At 46.4% G+C, this 17,973-nt stretch overlaps 1 protein-coding gene across 3 annotated transcripts in view; it reads left to right on the top strand.

Moving 5' to 3' along the window:
• LOC147097007 (acid-sensing ion channel 1-like) overlaps positions 1-17,973 on the top strand; it is a 361,076-nt gene that overhangs the window by 281,124 nt on the left and 61,979 nt on the right. For all 3 annotated transcript variants that reach the window (XM_085972733.1, XM_085972735.1, XM_085972734.1), the window contains exons 6-7: positions 3,257-3,410; positions 16,310-16,401. In XM_085972733.1, coding sequence (XP_085828859.1) covers positions 3,257-3,410; positions 16,310-16,401 — 246 coding nt within the window. The remainder of the gene's footprint in view (positions 1-3,256; positions 3,411-16,309; positions 16,402-17,973) is intronic.

The following is a 17,973-nucleotide window of genomic DNA, read 5'->3' as shown; positions in this document are numbered from 1 at the left end:
GAAATCTTTGCAGGTAAAAACAAGATGGCGGAACACCTCTGGCTAGCCTCCATTGCTAAATACAGGGTGCTCTGTCCTGTGGGAAAACAGGCAAGACACAGCCACAGTAACCAGAACCAAAAAAACAAGCAATTATTGCTGAAGTTTATTTGTTATCCAGCTTGCTGTTAAATGAAGCAGTGATTGTGATGTTGTCCAATTATTATGTCTGCAAGTCTCGAATGAGTTATTTTAGATGTTTAACAACTCTCAGCTGAATACTAGACTTAGACCATTAAAATGCTCCCCAAATGGCATTGCCCAGGGTGGTACTGAGCGACAGAGAGTAGGAAGATCCCAGGCTTGATTCCCAGTCTTTTCAGAGTTAGCTGATCCATGTTGGGATCCTGATAGTGACGCTACGATTAACCTCAGTATTCATGGGCCAGGGAGAGAAAAAATCAGCCAGGCTCCCTACTCTTGATTGCTGTGTAGTGACTCCGGCTAGAAGGTGCGTGTGTGGACATTGGGTGAGAACAGGATTGGACTTGCTTCGATGCGCCCCCTCCCCGCCCAATAGTCTGCTAAAACTCACACGTGAAGAATGGGCCACTTGAGCAAGGTACCAGACGCTGGCCAGTGCCTGTGGAGCTGTACCCCAGTAAGAATCAGCATCTTCAGAAGAGGAAGGGAGAATGTTGGAGGATAAAGAATTTGAAAAAGATAAAGTTCTGATAAATGTGAGCATTTCTAAACAAACTGTAACGTGTTTTTAAGTGTGGGTGCTATGTTGTGTAGAAGTGGAGCAGTGCCAGTCACACAAAGCCAATTACTACGGTGAATTATTGGTCTTGAAACCCAGGATGTCCAACAGGTTGCTTTCAAGGTACAAGTCCTTCTTTATCCAGCTCAACAAAAATCTCAGAATCCTTGCAGTCACTGTGTTCCACTGCTTGCTGCAGCATGTGTTTTTTTTAAACACAATATTACTTTAATAATTAGGGCAAAAGATAATACTGAATATATACATATACAGGAAACTTTGGTTTATCCGGAGGTTGCATGGCCGGAAACCTCGATCTAACGGCAGAAATCAGCAGCCGTTTTGTTTGTTTTTTTTTCTTTTTTTTTCTTCTCCTAGCATTTTTTTAAACAGTCAGTCTCTGGAAAGCCTCTCTGAAGCTGTTGCTAAGCTACAGAGATGCTTCCAAGGTATGGGCCGACTGTTTACAAGCTGTTGCTAAGCAACAGTGTTTGTTGTCAGATACGGAGATGAAAACCTCCGTATCCTTCAACATTAGCGCTGGTCTGTCCGGAAGTTTTCATAGATCGGCATCACGCCGGTCCCGTCGGTGCCGGATATCGCGAAGTTTCCTGTATATCAATATATTTATTGTATGTTTCAAAAGGGGTCTGGGTGGTGCACAGGGTTAAAATATTGTCCTTTCACCTCTTGACGTTTGGGCTCAAACAAGCAATTTGATATTTATTTACATCCAGTCTAATCATAGAAAAGATATTCTTGCCCTTGAAAGGCTACAAAGGCGAGCAGCCAAGAAGTTCCCGCTATCAGGCATTTCATTTGTGAGCGAAGGTAAAAGAAGTCCTTTGCAAAAGCGCAGACTTTGAGGTGACCTAATTTGAAGTTTTCAAGACTAAATGGAGGCAAGTAATGGAGTTGATCGGGGCAAATTTTACACCATGGCGAAGGAGGTCAAATGCCACCAAGTGAAAGATCAGGGAATTAGGAGTAAGAAAGGATGTCATGTAGACCTTTTTTTTTAGAAAAGGAATAACTTGGGAGCGAAGGATGAGTCCAATGGATCCAAGAGATAATTGGATGTGGTTCTGGAGACAGATTGGGAACTATGAGTAAAACTTCCTCTGGTAGTTAACAAATTTATCTTCAGCATTTAGTGAAGGCTTCACCCTCCTAAAATTTCCCTCCAACTAGTAGGTTTGTATAAGTATCCCTGGTTGTCCAATAAATTAGCTTTCCATTAGAATGAATCTGTTTTTCATCTCATTTAGTCACATTTTAAATGCTTTGGTGAAGATTTCCGCTGTTCAGTATTTCAAGCGAAATTGCAAATATGTTTGATGGAGGAATTATAAGCCCCTATGCAAAGGTGGGTAGATGTGGTTAGAAAAGAGACAGGGCTTAATGGCCTTGTTTCTGTTCCAGAAAGTTCTTCTGTAGCTAACTTTAAGCAGCCATGGTCCAGCTGTTAGTGAACTCAACTCTATAACACAGGACTGTGAAGAATAGGGTTCCAATTAATAATAAAAACAGAAAATGCTGGAAACACTCAGCAGGTCCGGCAGCATCTGTGGAGAGAGAAACAGAGTTAACGTTTCAGGTCGATGACCCTTCGTCAGAACTGGAAAAAGAGAAGTAACAGGTTTTAAGCAAGTAGATAGGCAGGGAAATGGGAAGTCCTGCTACAATTGTACAGGGCTCTGGTGAGACCACACCTGGAGTATTGTGTACAGTTTTGGTCTCCTTACCTGAGGAAGGATATACTTACCTTAGAGGCGGCGCAACAAAGGTTCACTGGATTGATTCCTGGGATGAGAGGGCTGTCCTATGATGAGGGATTGTGTAGAATGGGCCGATACTCTCTGGAGTTTAGAAGAATGAGAGGTGATCTCATTGAAACATACAAGATTCTGAAGGGGATTGACAGGATAGATGCTGAGAGGCTGTTTTCCCCCTGGCTGGAGAGTCTACAACTACGGGGCATAGTCTCAGGATAAGGGTTCGACCATTTAGGACTGAGATGAGGAGGAATTTCTTTACTCAGATGGTTGTGAATCTTTGGAATTCTCTGCCCCAGAGGGCTGTGGATGCGGAGTCTTTGAGTATATTCAAGGCTGAGGTCGATAGATTTTTGGACTCTAGAGGAATGAAGGGATATAGAGATCGAGCGGGAAAGTGGAGTTGAGGTCAAAGATCAGCCATGATCATATTGAATGGTGGAGCAGGCTCGAAGGGCCCTATGGCCTACTCCTGCTCTTAATTCTTATGTTCTTACAGAAGGTCTGTGATAGGGTGGAAGGCAGGAGAGATTAAATGACAAAAGGGATGATGGTGCAAGGCGAAAGGAGACGGTAATGGGACGAGTAAAGAAGCAAAAGATGGGTCTAGAGGGGGTGTAAATGGGAATGGCAGAAGGCAGTAAAAGAACAATGCATTAGCTCAGTGCACCATCAATCCCCCTCTTACAGCAAGCAATCCACACTTGCCAATACATCTGTGTCACTGCTATTTGAACAGAGTTCTTGGTGGAGAAGGACAATTTATTTTGTACGTGTGAAACGCCATGCAACATGACTCGATATGGTAAGGAGCTGTCCATGGTAAAAATCCCCAGCAAGGCTTCAGCCAAATACCTGGCCAAAAAGTACAACAAATCTGAAGATTACATAGGGTGAGTACCTCTACTATAACTGCTTCTCTGTCTGTGTCATGATGTAGCCATGATTAAAGAGGCAGTGTCTTTGTCACTGGGGAGGAGGAACAGTCATGCCTCACATCAAACGTGATGCAGTGAAATTTTCCTGGTGCACTATTGAGTTTCGACATGACTTGCATTGCTACTCCCCGTTTGAACCCCTCCCGCCAGTCCCACCTAGACCACCGAGAATACTCTGGTTAATATCACTAAAAGTATCCTGTGTGACTAAGCATTCCTCCTCAATCCTGTTTGACAACTGCTTTCTCCTTCATGGCCTCGCCTCTGTGGTCTGCCTTGATCGCAGAGTCCTTTCATGGCTCCATTCCGAGCTGACTGAATACAGCCAGCTCCACTCGGGTAATGGATTCTCCTCCTGCACCCATATAGTCCTCTATGGCATGCCCCAAGGTTGCATGCTTGGCCCCTTCGTATTCCTTAGCTACATGCTACCTCTCGGCAAAATCACCTGCAAGAATGTCACCAAGCTTTATCTGTCCACCACCACATCCTCAACTCTATGACTGTTGCTGTGCTTTCTGACAGCTTGTCTAGCATCAAGTCATGGATGAACCAGAACTTCGCCCAGTTAAACATTGGCAAGATTGAAGCCCTCCCCTTTGCCGCCTTCCCAGCAGAAACTCTGCACTCTTAGCCCTCTGATTCCGACGCTCTACTTGACCACTTCCACTGGCTGAACCCAATAGGCACAACCTCAATGCCCTGCTCGACCCAGAGCTGAGCTTCCAGTCCATCACCAAAACCACCTATTTCCACCTCCACAATATTGCTTGCCTACCTTCCCTACCCTATCCCCACCGCCACTGAAACCCTCATCCATGCCTTTGTGACTTCCTGTCTCTGCTTTTCCAGCAACCCTCCTCCTCCTGGTCCCCTGAGGTCCATCCTACACAAACTCCAATTCCTCCAGAACTCTGCTGCCCATATCCTATCCCATATAAAGTCCCACTCACCTATCACCCCATCCTCACTGACCTCCTCCAAATCCCCGTCTCCAAGCACATAGATTTCGAAACCCTCAACCTTGGTTACAAATGTTGCCCCACATCTGCAACCTCCTCTAACCTTGCATCTCAGCTCATGCCCTCCACTCTTCTGAATCTTGCCTACTGTGCGGTTCCCCCCCCCTCCCCCCACCCCTTCCCATCACTCCAAATAGTGGCATACCGTTTAGCCATCATGGCTTTGCATTCTGGAATTCTCTTCCTAAGCCCCTCTGCCTTTCTACATCAAAAACTTGGTCAAAACCACACCTTCAGTCATCTCCTCAAACCTTCTTCCAATCCCTGCTTCAGTGTTTGGTCTACCCTGTTTATGAAGCAACTGCATTAAAAGCACTTTATCAGTGGGAACTTTTGTGATCACGTTGACTGCTTGGTAAACATAGGTGGGTGGGGAGGGAATAAACAAAGACAGTGCTTCTTTATGTGATTTATGAAGTTAATTTGATTAAGAACAGATAACCAGCTAACGGCTGGCTCTGGGGTAGATTTCCTTCCTTTCACTAACGTTAATGAAATAATAGTGTGAGTACAAAGCAGGGAACCTCCTTCTGTTTTCTAGGCAGTGCTTGGATACAAATATAGGCACTAATGAACGAGTTGTGTTTGTGCCAGGGTTTAACTGTGACTGATTGTTCTGGCATGGTCACCAGTGTCGTAAATGCCTGCTTTACATGTGACTTCCATTTCTGCTTTTAGATCCTTATTGAACCAAAATAATTTGAATGGATTTCTTGACTAATTTATACATTATGTTAGACATCAGAAATGAAAATCTTTGCTGTAAACGCGGATTGCCTTCAGAATGACCGTGAGTCACAGCTGCACTGGGCAAAACATTTACATTGAAGAGTGTGGGCAATTAAAGAGTCCAATGCAACATTCTCAGTGGGGAGAGTGATAGTCAAAGCTGGGTCAGGCAATCACAGAGGTGATACCCACCTCACCGATATTTACTGTCAGCTCACTCCTGCTTCTGTTTATACAACAACTTGCATTTATATAGCGCCTTTAACATAGTAAAACGTCCCAAGGTGCTTCACAGGAGCGATTACCAAACAAAATTTGACACCGAGCCACATCAGGAGATATTGGGACAGTAGGTTTTAAGAAGTAAAAACAGAAAGTGCTGGAAATACTCAGCAGGTCAGGCAGCACCTATGGAGAGAGAAACAGAGTTTTAAGCAGCTTCTTAAAGGAGGAGAGGCGGAGAGGTTTAGGGAGGGAATTCCAGAGCTTGGGGCCCAGGCAGCTGAAGGCACGGCCACCAATGGTGGAGCGAAGGAAATCGGGGATGCTCAAGAGGCCAGAATTTGAGGAGCGCAGAATTCTCGGAGGGTGGTAGGGCTGGAGGAGATTACAGAGATAGGGAGGGGGAGTGAGGCCATGAAAACAAGAATGAGAATTTTAAAACTTACTAACTTACACAGTTACTAACATAATGTCATATACTCACCAGGGGTGCAGATAGTGGTATCAGAGAACAGGAAGCCATTGTTAGTGATGGAGGAGCTGGAGTTAATGTTTAGCATCTCAGATAGGCACAGGAACTGAATAAATGTTGAAATGATACTGTGTGATATTAGTGTATGAATCTTAACTTGTTCAGCTAGCAGACAAATGGATTTTATCTGTGTGTGTGTGTTAAATGTTTGTCCGCTAATCTCACACAGCGTCATTTCAAGGGCGTTCTGTACCTCTTATACAGTTGGGTATAGTGCTATTCAAGTGTGGCACAGGTCCTGTATAAGATGTGTACGATAGTACTATTGCCAGTTTCGCTTGGTGTGCACTTCATATATGGTACCCATCAATGGATAATGCAGATCTCAACTATCCTTAAAAATCATGCTCCCTCTTTTTTTCCCCCCCAACTTTTTTCTCCTTTAAGATGAGGGATGTCAGTACTGGCAAATGGAATGTAATCACCCACAATGCCAGATGTGATGTAGGTTAGATCCAGAGTAAACCTCCACCTACAGGGGTCCCCTGTTCTCCCAGTTGTAAAGTACGGAGAGACATAAATTTTAACGTAGAGAAGGAAAAAATACTCCTGTTAAGGACTTGTTAATTGCTTCTTAGTGTCAGGAATGTGCTTGTTGGACCTTTTCTCATGCACTTTAACAAGTATTGCCATATAATGTAAATCACTCATCACACTCCAACCGCGCACTCACCATAGATTCAAGAATCATTGCCAAGCCTTTAACTAAGATTTTGGGGGCGGTCAGGGGGTACAAGGACACTTGAATTTTGTCCCTCAGATCCTGAGGTTATCGGTGCATCGTACCAAAGCATCATTGATCAATGTTCTCACGCCACATCAGCGTCCCCGAGCATAGAAAAAACTACTGTTTCTTCGATAGAGGGGGGCGCAAATGAGCATGAATGTCCGAAGGGGAGTGGGGGCGGGGTGGAGAGCGAGAACTGCGAAACAAGTTTGGGATCCTCTCCTTTAACTGGACTGCAATCAAAAGTGAACCAGCCTGCTCCATGTGACAGATATGGCTTTTGCCCAAATGAGGAAGGACACTTAAAGGTGGAATCCGTGAATCAAGTACCCACGGGGCTCCAATGAATGAAGCTTCAGTGTGTGAACGCTTGTTACACACAATGGATCCTAAGGAGTTATGATGACCCTCTCTTCACCTGGGCAGCAAGCTACGTTTGACACGTGGAGCAGTGTGGGCTCCTTCTACCCGTTGTAAAGAACAGCATTTGCCAGCTGAAGCCCAGGATTTAGCACATCGCATACAGTACTGGTATTGTTGTTTCCTATCCCTGCTCGCTAGCAGAATAGAATCAACTGTGGGCTACGGCATGGTGGAAGAGCAGGTGGCAGAGAACTGCTGCGTTTGTGATCTGATTGGAGCTCCCTGCCAGAAAGAACACTTGTTCATTGAGTTGAGTATGGGCCACAAGCAGCAGGAGCAAAGACAGTACGTCATGCACCTCCACGCATTCTACCCAACCAACACGATTCCTCCATTTTGAGGCGGTTCGATGTAACCCGATTGTTTGAAGGGAAGGCTGATTCCTTCGAGAGATGAGATATACAGCAGCTGATGACCCTTGGTTGGAGCCCCTATCCGACCGCAGCAAAGACCCAGGGTTCACAATGAGCAAGCTTCTGGAGTGCTCAGATAATGTGCTGATCCATCAGATGGGGCCCTTTGCCCCTGTGAAAGTTGAATTTTTTGTTACCGTGTTACCAACAGAGGTCTGGCCATGGAGGAGCACGAGGGGCAGCAGGAAGGGAGAGATGAGCTGGTAGAAGACGGTGAGGGCCAAAGAGGCCAGGAGGCCAGACACTGCATGTTGGCAGGAAGATGTGGGAGGGCGTCATAACCACCTTCGTTTCTGGCAGGCCTGCTAGTGTTTGAAAGGCCTTTTCTTTATGATTGGCAGCAGAGTACAGTATGTGTTTTTCCCATTTCTTAAGACCTGTACTTTTTTCCCTTTTGAAATAGTCTTGTTTTCTTCATAATAAAAGCACAGAATGCAGCTTTTAACAAATGGATGTGTTTTTATTGATCTCCACTGGTTTTGGTAGTGTCTACATGCATGTATCTCCTAGGTGCATACATGTTATCTTCTCACTTCCTAGTGTGCTTACCAGCACGAGAGTCATTTACTTCGATATAGGAGGTGGTGATGCTTGCTCTGATCTCCATGTTCTCCTAGTTGAGGGACCAGATACTGAGGACCCCTATTTTGATGAGACTCTGGGTTCCCTCTGACTGAAGTAGCAACAACCCCTCATCAGTGCCGGGACGTCCTTGTCCTTGGATTTTGGAGGCCCCCCTGGAAATCATTTCTCCACCCCGTCCATGTGTTCAATCAGATTCTTGGGGAATGTAGAAACACTGCAGCACAATGGCTCCCTGTTGGACCTGACCAGCTCGCATCTGTTACCCCTTCCTCAGCATTGTGCCGGGCAATATCCACTGCTTTCTGCTGCCCCATCATATCCATGAATCCTGAACTGCTGCTACCTGGACTGGCACTTTGTACAAGTGGGACGCTGGGTGCCCAGGTGGACAGTGCTGCTCTGGTTCCATCTGCGCCCCACTGCCTCCTGCCCCACCATCTGAATCGAGAGCAGAAGGTAAAGTTACAAATGCATTTGTACACTTTGCCAATTCACCAACGCCTTTGAGGTGAGCGCGTTAAGCCTTTCATGCTGGACGCCCTGCAAATCCATCTGGTGCTCCTCTTCCTCCCACCTTGTGAAGAAGACCTGCCTCTTATAGCCTTCCATATCAACATAAGCGAGCAACTGTTGTTCAAAGGTTGCCAGGGGCTTCACTCTGTTGCTGTCACACCCTGCTCTACGCCACCTTTTCTGTCAGAAGGGGCATGAGGAGACATTATTGACGGGGTCTGGCCAGCAGGTCTCTCATAATGCTCCATCGGTTTTCCCATACTTCACGGAATGCACGATACAAATGATATGAGGTCCCCTTTAAAAAAAACAGCTTCATTGCGATATCGTCAAACAATTATATGCCTGCCAATCCAGGGCTAAACAGGGTTTCTGGTACCGATATTTGCAACACTCTAACGCTGTCAGATTGAGGAGTGTAAATCCATTGCATAGTCAAGGCTGCAGCATTTGTGGTTCCATTTCTGCGTTATCTTGGTGGCTATCCTCAAGTCTTCCTCACATCCTTCCATGTCCTTTGGGTTTCTGAGCCAGCGCTGTTATGCTCAGCAATCAATGGCCAGGCAGACTGGACCCGAACTTTGACCCCTGCCCCCAAAAGGTTCATCTGGCATGCCAGGCATATCACTGAGAAGGATCGCGATTTCTTGGTCAGAATACTGGGTAACATTATTCAATTTGTGAGATACCACTCCAAATGGGCAATAAAGCACTGGTTCGGCCTCAGCTGGAGTATTGTATACAGTTCTGGGCACCACACTTTAGGAAAGATGTGAAGGCCTTGGAGAGGGTGCAGAGGAGATTTATTGGAATGGTACCAGGGATGAGGGACTTCAGTGATGTGGAGAGACTGGAGAAGCTGGGATTGTTCTCCTTAGAGCAGAGAAGGTTAAGGGGAGATTGACCAGAATGGTACCAGGGATGAGAGACTTCAGTGATGTGGAGAGACTGGAGAAGCTGGGATTGTTCTCCTTAGAGCAGAGAAGGTTAAGGGGAGATTGACCAGAATGGTTGAGGGACTTCAGTGATGTGGAGAGACTGGAGAAGCTGGGATTGTTCTCCTTAGAGCAGAGAAGGTTAAGGGGAGATTGACCAGAATGGTTGAGGGACTTCAGTGATGTGGAGAGACTGGAGAAGCTGGGGTTGTTCTCCTTAGAGCAGAGACGGTTAAGAGGAGATTTGACAGAGGTTTTCAAAATCGTGAATGGTTTTGATAGAATAAATAAGGAGAAACTGTTTCCACTGGCAGAGGGTCGGTAACCAGAGGGGACAGATTTAAGGTGATTGGCAAAAGAACCAGAGGCAACATGAGGGGAAAAAAAATTACGTAGCGAGTTGTTGTGATTTGGACTGCGCTGCCTGAAAGGGCAGTGGAAGCAGATTCAATAGTAACATTCAAAAGGGAATTGGATAAATACTTGAAGGGAAAAAACTTTACAGGGCTATGGGGAAAGAGCGGGGGAGTGGGACTAATTAGATAGCTCTACCAAAGAGCCGGCACAGGCACGATGGGCAGAATAGCCTCCTTCTGTGCTGTCTCATTCTATGATTCTAATCCCAGGAGCACCCATGAGCTGGATAGACAGGTGCTGCTCACAAACAGAAACAGGTGAACCTTAATATTTATTTCTAAAGGGCAAAAATACACCTGATGGTGTCTTGAGTCTGAGCCTCTCGAGATGATGCTCCAACTGCACAGGTATAGCACTTCTGTTACACCAGTCTTCCGAGCTCCAAGTGTCAGCTTGGCTCACCTTCATCTCGGAGTTAGGAGGTTGAGGGTTCAAGCCCCACTCCAGGATTAGAGCAATCTTGGCTTGCGTTTCAGTGAGAGAGCGCTGCATTGTCAGAGATGTCGCCTTTTGGCTGAGGCATTAAACCGAGGCCCTGTCTGCCTGTTGCAGTGGATGTTCAAGACTTCACAGAGCTATTCAAAGAAAATCAGGCCGTTCTCCCAATGTCCTGGCCTAAATTCTGCCCACCATCCAGCCTCACCAAAAACAATTAACCGGTCATTCAACTCATAGCTGCTGCGTTTCCTATATTACAACAATGACTACACTTCAAATGTACTTCATTGACTCAAAAGTGCTTTGGGATGTCCTGAGGTTGTGAAAGGCGCTATATAAATGCAAGTTCTTTCTTTCATTGTGTATGCCTGTGCTAGGACGATTGCTGAGTGATAGCCCCTCACTATCCCTTCACCCAAAAGTCTGAACTATTTTTTTCTTCTCCTCCACCCCCCCCCACCCCCCGCCGGCCAAATTCCTCCCCGCTTCTCCTCAATGCGTTGACTTGTGCTGTGGTATGGGTTCCATTGGGTCTTTATTTCTTCTTTCTTATTGCTGTCTCTGGTCTTGCTGCACCCAAAATGGCTGCCAATTTTGCCGAAAAAGCAAAGCCGCTGCTTTATCACACGTGAAGCACTTTGAGACGTCGCTGAGACAGCTGATGAGGCACTTTGGGTAGACTTTCTGAACCAGCTCTCCTGGCACAGCGCTTTGTGTGATGGGACCACGATGCTCCATGCAGCAGAGGGCTAATTCATAAATTCTCCCCCTGCATAAATGCAAGTCTCTTTCCTCTTTCTTGTGGCGCTGCATAATCTTCTGCATTCTCTTCTCTTCCTGCTCCCGCATCGTTACCTCTGGAGTCCCCCAGGGATCTATCCTTGGCCCCCTCTGATTTCTCATTTACATGCTACCCCTCGGCGACATCATCTGAAGGCAAGGTCAAGTTCCACATGACAGACAGATAGATAGACAGACAGATAGACAGACCGTCAGATAGATAGATAGACCATCAGATAGATAGACAGATAGACAGAGACAGATAAATAGACAGACAGATAGACAGACAGATAGACAGAGACAGATAGACAGAGACAGATAGACAGACAGACAGCTAGATAGACAGAGACAGATAGACAGAGACAGACAGACAGATAGACAGAGACAGAGAGACAGATAGATAGATAGATAGATAGACCATCAGATAGATAGACAAATAGACAGCGACAGATAGATAGACAAAGAGACAGACAGATAGATAGACAGAGACAGATAGGCAGATAGATAGACAGCAACAGATAGACAGACAGACAGAGACAGAGAGAGACAGACAGAGATCGAGACAGACAGCGACAGATAGACAGATAGATAGGCAGCGACAGAGAGAGACAGAGACAGACAGCGACAGATAGACAGCGACAGATAGATAGATGGTGCTTCACATCCAATGAAATACTTGAAGTGAATTCTTCCTGTTCTGTAGGCAAATATGGCAGCCATTTTGCCTGCAGTTCACTATGGGTTGCAAAACTGTAAGCTTGTGTAAAGAAAAGTGTGTTTAAGTAGCAAACAGAAGAAATTTTTCCCTCAGAGAAATTCAATGACATATTGGCACATTTATCTTAACTAACTCCTTAGATTGAAGGGTTACACCTGATTGGAAGAAAATCTATCCCGTGTGACAAAATCAATTTCATAATTGCAAAGTATGAGTTGTGTAGCCTGTGCAAAATAAGTGATATGGATTCCCATTTTTATTTCAAATAATCTTCAATCCAAAGTATAATATAAGATTCCATTTGTTGAGTGTGCCGTGGTGTTAACCAATCTTGACTGGAGCAGCCACGGAGCTAGAGTTAGCTTCTAACTAGGGAGAGGAGAAAATCAGCCAGCGTTCCTGCTCCTGATCGTTATTCAATGACCTTTGCTGGAAATGTGTGTGAGGAGATTGGGTGAAGACAGGATTAGCTGTGCTATGGCCTACCCGTGCTCCTATTTCTTATGTTCTTATGGGAAAGTGGAGTTGAGGTATAAGATCATCCATGATCTTATTAAAATGGCAGAGCAGGCTCGAGAGGCCGAATGGCCTACTCCTGCTCCTATTTCTTACGTTCTTATGAAGTATCAGAGAGTTGCCCTCCTCCCCTCCATGCCCCTGAAGTAGGAAGGGGGGAAAAAAATCAGCCAGGGTTCCTGCTTCTGATCGCTAGCCAGTAACTCCTACTGGAATGGGCGTGGATGAGAGCAGTATCGGGCCAAGATGCGACACCCTTCAGCGTCAAATAGCCTGCTGACACTCGCTGTCCAGGCTCCCATCTGAGGAAGGGCCATTTGAGCTGAGGTGCCAGAGGGTGGCTGGGACCAGTGGAATTGAATACCAGCAAAACAAAAAAACTGACAAGAATCTATGAACTGCAGTTAAATTGTTTTCCTCCACTATTTGTACAAGAACATCGTCTAACAGTATTAATACTTTGCGCTATTAGATAGACTAACTGCTATATCCCACTCATTAAAGGTGGTAAACTTGCAAGAATTATATGGTAATGTCTGCATGTTAATCCTTCATCGCACATCAACTACATCTGGTGTACTGACGATCGCTACACTCAATGTCACTCACTTCTGTTTTTACAACAATAAAATTAATCCAAAACAGAATCAAACTGTCTGGAGGCTCCTGTCACTTCAGTTTTACAAGTTTTTCAAAATGACCAGCAGCACATTAATAACTCCACAGCATATTGAGACCCTATCTCTGTGACCTCCTCCAGCCCTACAACCCTCCGAGATCTCTGCGCTCCTCCTATTCTGGCCTCTTGAGCATCCCCGATTTTAATTGCCCCACCATTGGTGGCCGTGCCTTCTGTTGCCTAGACCCTAAGCTCTGGGATTCCCTTCCTAAACCTCTCCGCCTCTCCACTTCTCTTTCCTCCTTTAAGACCTACCTCTTTCCTGCCCTAATATCTCCTTATGTGGCTCGGTGTCAAATTCTGTTTGATAACGCTCCTGTGAAGTACCTTGGGACGTTTTACTATGTTAATGGCGCTAGATAAATTCAGGTTGTTGTTGAAATGCAGTCAGCATATATAAGATCATTCTGCACATAGCCCTTATGAATGCTTAGACCTCCTGGGTTCACAGCAAGGTCATCATTGTTTTCTTGCACTAACTCCACCCTGCTCCCATCAGCTCCCCATGAACTCCAAACCAATAATTCTAAGGTATAACCTTGGAATGATTTCAGGGTTTTAATCTGAGTCCAAAGTTCAGATGATGGTTAGAAACAACTCAAAGAGCTCATGGAATTATTCATACCTCACAATGCAATTACAACTTTGCTGTCACTCCCAGGTATTCATTATGCCACATGCAAACCATCTGGACCTGGAGATGAGATTACTGCCTTGCAGTCACTCTCCTATATCTATTATTCTGCAAATACGCTATTTTGTATTTTCAGAACCATCCCTAAACTCCATACCACTATTAACAGCAACTTAAGGATTATGTTGCATGTTTTTTCGAGGAGGTAACTAAAGTGGTAGTTAAGGGAGTGTCTATGGATGTTATTTATATCGACTTCCACAAGGCATTCGATAAGGTTCCACACAGGAGACCGTTAACAAAAATGAGAGTGCGTGGAATTGGGGGCAACCTAGTGACATGTGTAGGGAATTGGTTAGAAGGTAGGAGACAGAGAATAGGAATAATGGGTATATACTCCAATTACAGGAAACTCTTTTTTATCTGGCACCAACGGGACCGGCGTGGTGCCGGTTTATCAAAAAGTCCGGATTACAGAGAGATATAGTAAAAGGTATGAGAGCTCCGTACACAGCAACAAATCCAGGCTTCCCTGTTGCTTAGCAACAGGTGCAGGAACTCCGGCCACAAGATCCAAGCGTCCCTGTTGCTTAGCAACAGGTGCAGGAACCCGGCCACAAGATCCAAGCGTCCCTGTTGCTTAGCAACCCGGCCACAGATCCAGGAACTGCCACTAATATGAAGTAAACCTACTCCTGAATTTTGCCGGTTAACAGAGATTTCCGGTTATTTAGGTGCCGGTAAATCGAGAGTTTCCTGTAACTAGAATCGACCAGTGGTATCCCCAGAGTTCTGTGCTGGAGCCTCAGCGTTTCACTACATTTATCCGTGACTAAGATGAAGGAATAGAGAGGCGTATATCCAAGTTTGCTGATGACACTAAGTTAGGTGGCCCAGTAAATAGTGTAGATGGGAGCAGAAAGTTGCAAAGGGACATTGATATTAAGTGAGTGGGCAAAACTGTGGCAGATGGAGTTCAGTGTGGGAAAGTGTGAGGTCATTCTCTTTGGACCCAAGAAAGATAGATCAGAGTAATTTCTAAATGGTGAGAAGCAGGAACTGTGGAGGAGCAGAGAGATTTATGGGTCTGTGTACAGAAATCACTAAAAGCTAGTGGACAGGTACAAAAAATAATTGAAAAGGCCAATGGAATGTTAGCCTTTCTCAAGGGGGCTGGAATACAAAGGGGTAGAAATTACGCTGCAGTTATATGAAGCTCTGGTTAGACCCCACCTGGAATACTGTGTTTAGTTTTGGCCAATGTTCCCTTTGAGCCACACGGCCGTGCAGCTGTCTGGAGCTCCCGCGCAGGCCGCTTGCCCGCTTTACAGTCGGAGAAACCGCGCATGCCCGGGAATTTGAATGGGCCGCGCCGCCCGTTAAAGGTTCGGCGCACCCAAAGAAAATTTAAGGGAACTTTGGTTCCGGCACCGCACCTCAAGAAGGAAGTATTGACCTTGGAGGGGGGGCAGCGCAGATTCACCAGAATGATACCGGGGCTAGAAGGGTTAAATTATGAGGACAGGAGGTGTTCTAATTGAGGTGTATAAGATAATTAAAGGATATGATGGGGTAGATCGAGCGAAACTATTTCCAGAACATGAGGTCATAAGCAACGGCCCCCGTAAGCCTCACTGCCTCCCTTGCAGATGACCGTGTGACCACGCAGCTTAAAGTCATAACCTTAAAATTAGAGCCAGGCCGTTCAGGGGTGATGTCAGGAAGCACCTCTTCACACAAAGGCTAGTGGAAATCTGGAACTCTCTCCTTCAAAAAGCTGTCGAGGCTGGGGGTCAATTGAAAAATTTCAAAACTGAGATTGATTTTTTTTGCTAGGCAAGGGTATTAAGGGATATGGAACCAAGGCGGGTTGGTGGAGTCAAGCTACAGATCAGCCATGATCTCATTGAATGGCGGAACAGGCTCGAGGGGCTAAAGGGCCTCTTCCTGTTCCTATGATAAAGATCTAATAGATACTTTAATACAGATGGATGTTGCATTGGAAATGTCATTTATGCCAAAAATGCATTATTATCATGCAGATAATGGGAGGTAAAGGGACTCAGAACCAAGCACCAGGTTTCTTTAAAAGAATGCAAGACTATTATAAGAAACAACAATCTAAAAATATCAACTGCACGACAGTGGCTTTTGTGAACGGATAATAGACTGCAGTCGAACTGATACTCGGGATTTATAATTGCTTTTCAGAATTGCCAACCCAGAGTAATGTTGCGCCTTGATTTTATTTGAAATGCATATAATTGTTTGTGCAACGTGTGACCTGTAATGCAAGACTAATGTAACATGGCCTCTGAAACCACATCAGCCGAAATCATTAAGGGTTTGGTAAGAACACATATTTCACAAGAACACACGACCTTGCTATGCTGACCTTGGTCTGGAAAGGTAGAAGTATTCTGGTACACAAACACTGTTTAAAATTCCATTTTAGCTCGCAGGATGCAATTAAATGGCTGAGTGCAGGTTGATTTCTCTTTTCTGAATAGCAGTAACTGTATTATCAGATGCATGCAAAATTGATGTGGTGCAATTTTTCTTCTTTTCAAGGGAGAATATTCTTGTGCTCGATATATTCTTTGAGGCTCTAAACTATGAAACGATTGAACAGAAGAAAGCTTACGAAGTGGCTGGCTTGCTGGGTGAGTGAGACCGTGCTGGGGGGTTTTTTGCCACGGAAAGCGACAACCGCGTCTGCAGCCAATGTTCCCGTGAAATGAAAACGGTGCTGTTTCAGTCGCCGCGGCCGGTTGGGGTTTGCGTCCCAGGTGGTCTGCTTGTGAGCCGCTCCCCGCTGTTTGCTCGGTTGTCCTGTTTTATACTTTGCAGCGGACCTGACATCAGTGTGGGGAGATAGAACTTTTAGGAAGTGTGCTCTCATCCAAGGCTTGTACATGGGGTCTCTATGGTGGGCGGACACATCTGGTCGATGGAGGTCTCTGTGGTGGGCAGATACATCTGGTCGATGGGGATCTATGGTGGGCGGACACATCTGGTCGATGGGGATCTATGGTGGGCAGACACATCTGGTCAATGGAGGTCTCTGTGGTGGGCAGACACATCTGGTCGATGGGGCTCTATGGTGGGCGGACACATCTGGTCGATGGGGATCTATGGTGGGCGGACACATCTGGTCCATGGGGATCTATGGTGGGCAGACACATCTGGTCAATGGGGTCTCTGTGGTGGGCGGACACATCTGGTCGATGGGGATCTATGGTGGGCGGACACATCTGGTCGATGGGGTCTCTGTGGTGGGCGGACACATCTGGTCGATGGGGTCTCTGTGGTGGGTGGACACATCTGGTCCATGGGGATCTATGGTGGGCGGACACATCTGGTCAATGGGGTCTCTGTGGTGGGCGGACACATCTGGTCAATGGGGATCTATGGTGGGCGGACACATCTGGTCGATGGGGTCTCTGTGGTGGGCGGACACATCTGGTCGATGGGGTCTCTGTGGTGGGTGGACACATCTGGTCGATGGGGATCTATGGTGGGCGGACACATCTGGTCAATGGGGTCTCTGTGGTGGGCGGACACATCTGGTCGATGGGGTCTCTGTGGTGGGTGGACACATCTGGTCGATGGGGTCTCTGTGGTGGGTGGACACATCTGGTCGATGGGGATCTATGGTGGGCGGACACATCTGGTCAATGGGGTCTCTGGTGGGCGGACACATCTGGTCAATGGGGATCTATGGTGGGCGGGCACATCTGGTCGATGGGGATCTATGGTGGGCGGACACATCTGGTCAATGGGGATCTATGGTGGGCGGACACATCTGGTCGATGGGGTCTCTGTGGTGGGCGGACACATCTGGTCGATGGGGATCTATGGTGGGTGGACACATCTGGTTGATGGGGTCTCTGGTGGGTGGACACATCTGGTCGATGGGGATCTATGGTGGGTGGACACATCTGGTTGATGAGGTCTCTGGTGGGCAGACACATCTGGTCGATGGGGATCTATGGTGGGGGACACATCTGGTTGATGGGGTCTCTGGTGGGCGGACACATCTGGTCGATGGGGATCTATGGTGGGCGGACACATCTGGTTGATGGGGTCTCTGGTGGGCGGACACATCTGGTCAATGGGGATCTATGGTGGGTGGACACATCTGGTCGATGGGGATCTATGGTGGGCGGACACATCTGGTCAATGGGGTCTCTGTGGTGGGTGGACACATCTGGTCAATGGGGTCTCTGGTGGGC

Source organism: Somniosus microcephalus, chromosome 33, assembly GCF_052327205.1.
Source record: "Somniosus microcephalus isolate GS21.2 chromosome 33, FLI_Smic_1.0, whole genome shotgun sequence".
Taxonomy (NCBI): domain Eukaryota; kingdom Metazoa; phylum Chordata; class Chondrichthyes; order Squaliformes; family Somniosidae; genus Somniosus; species Somniosus microcephalus.
This window is presented reverse-complemented; position numbering and strand designations above follow the sequence as displayed.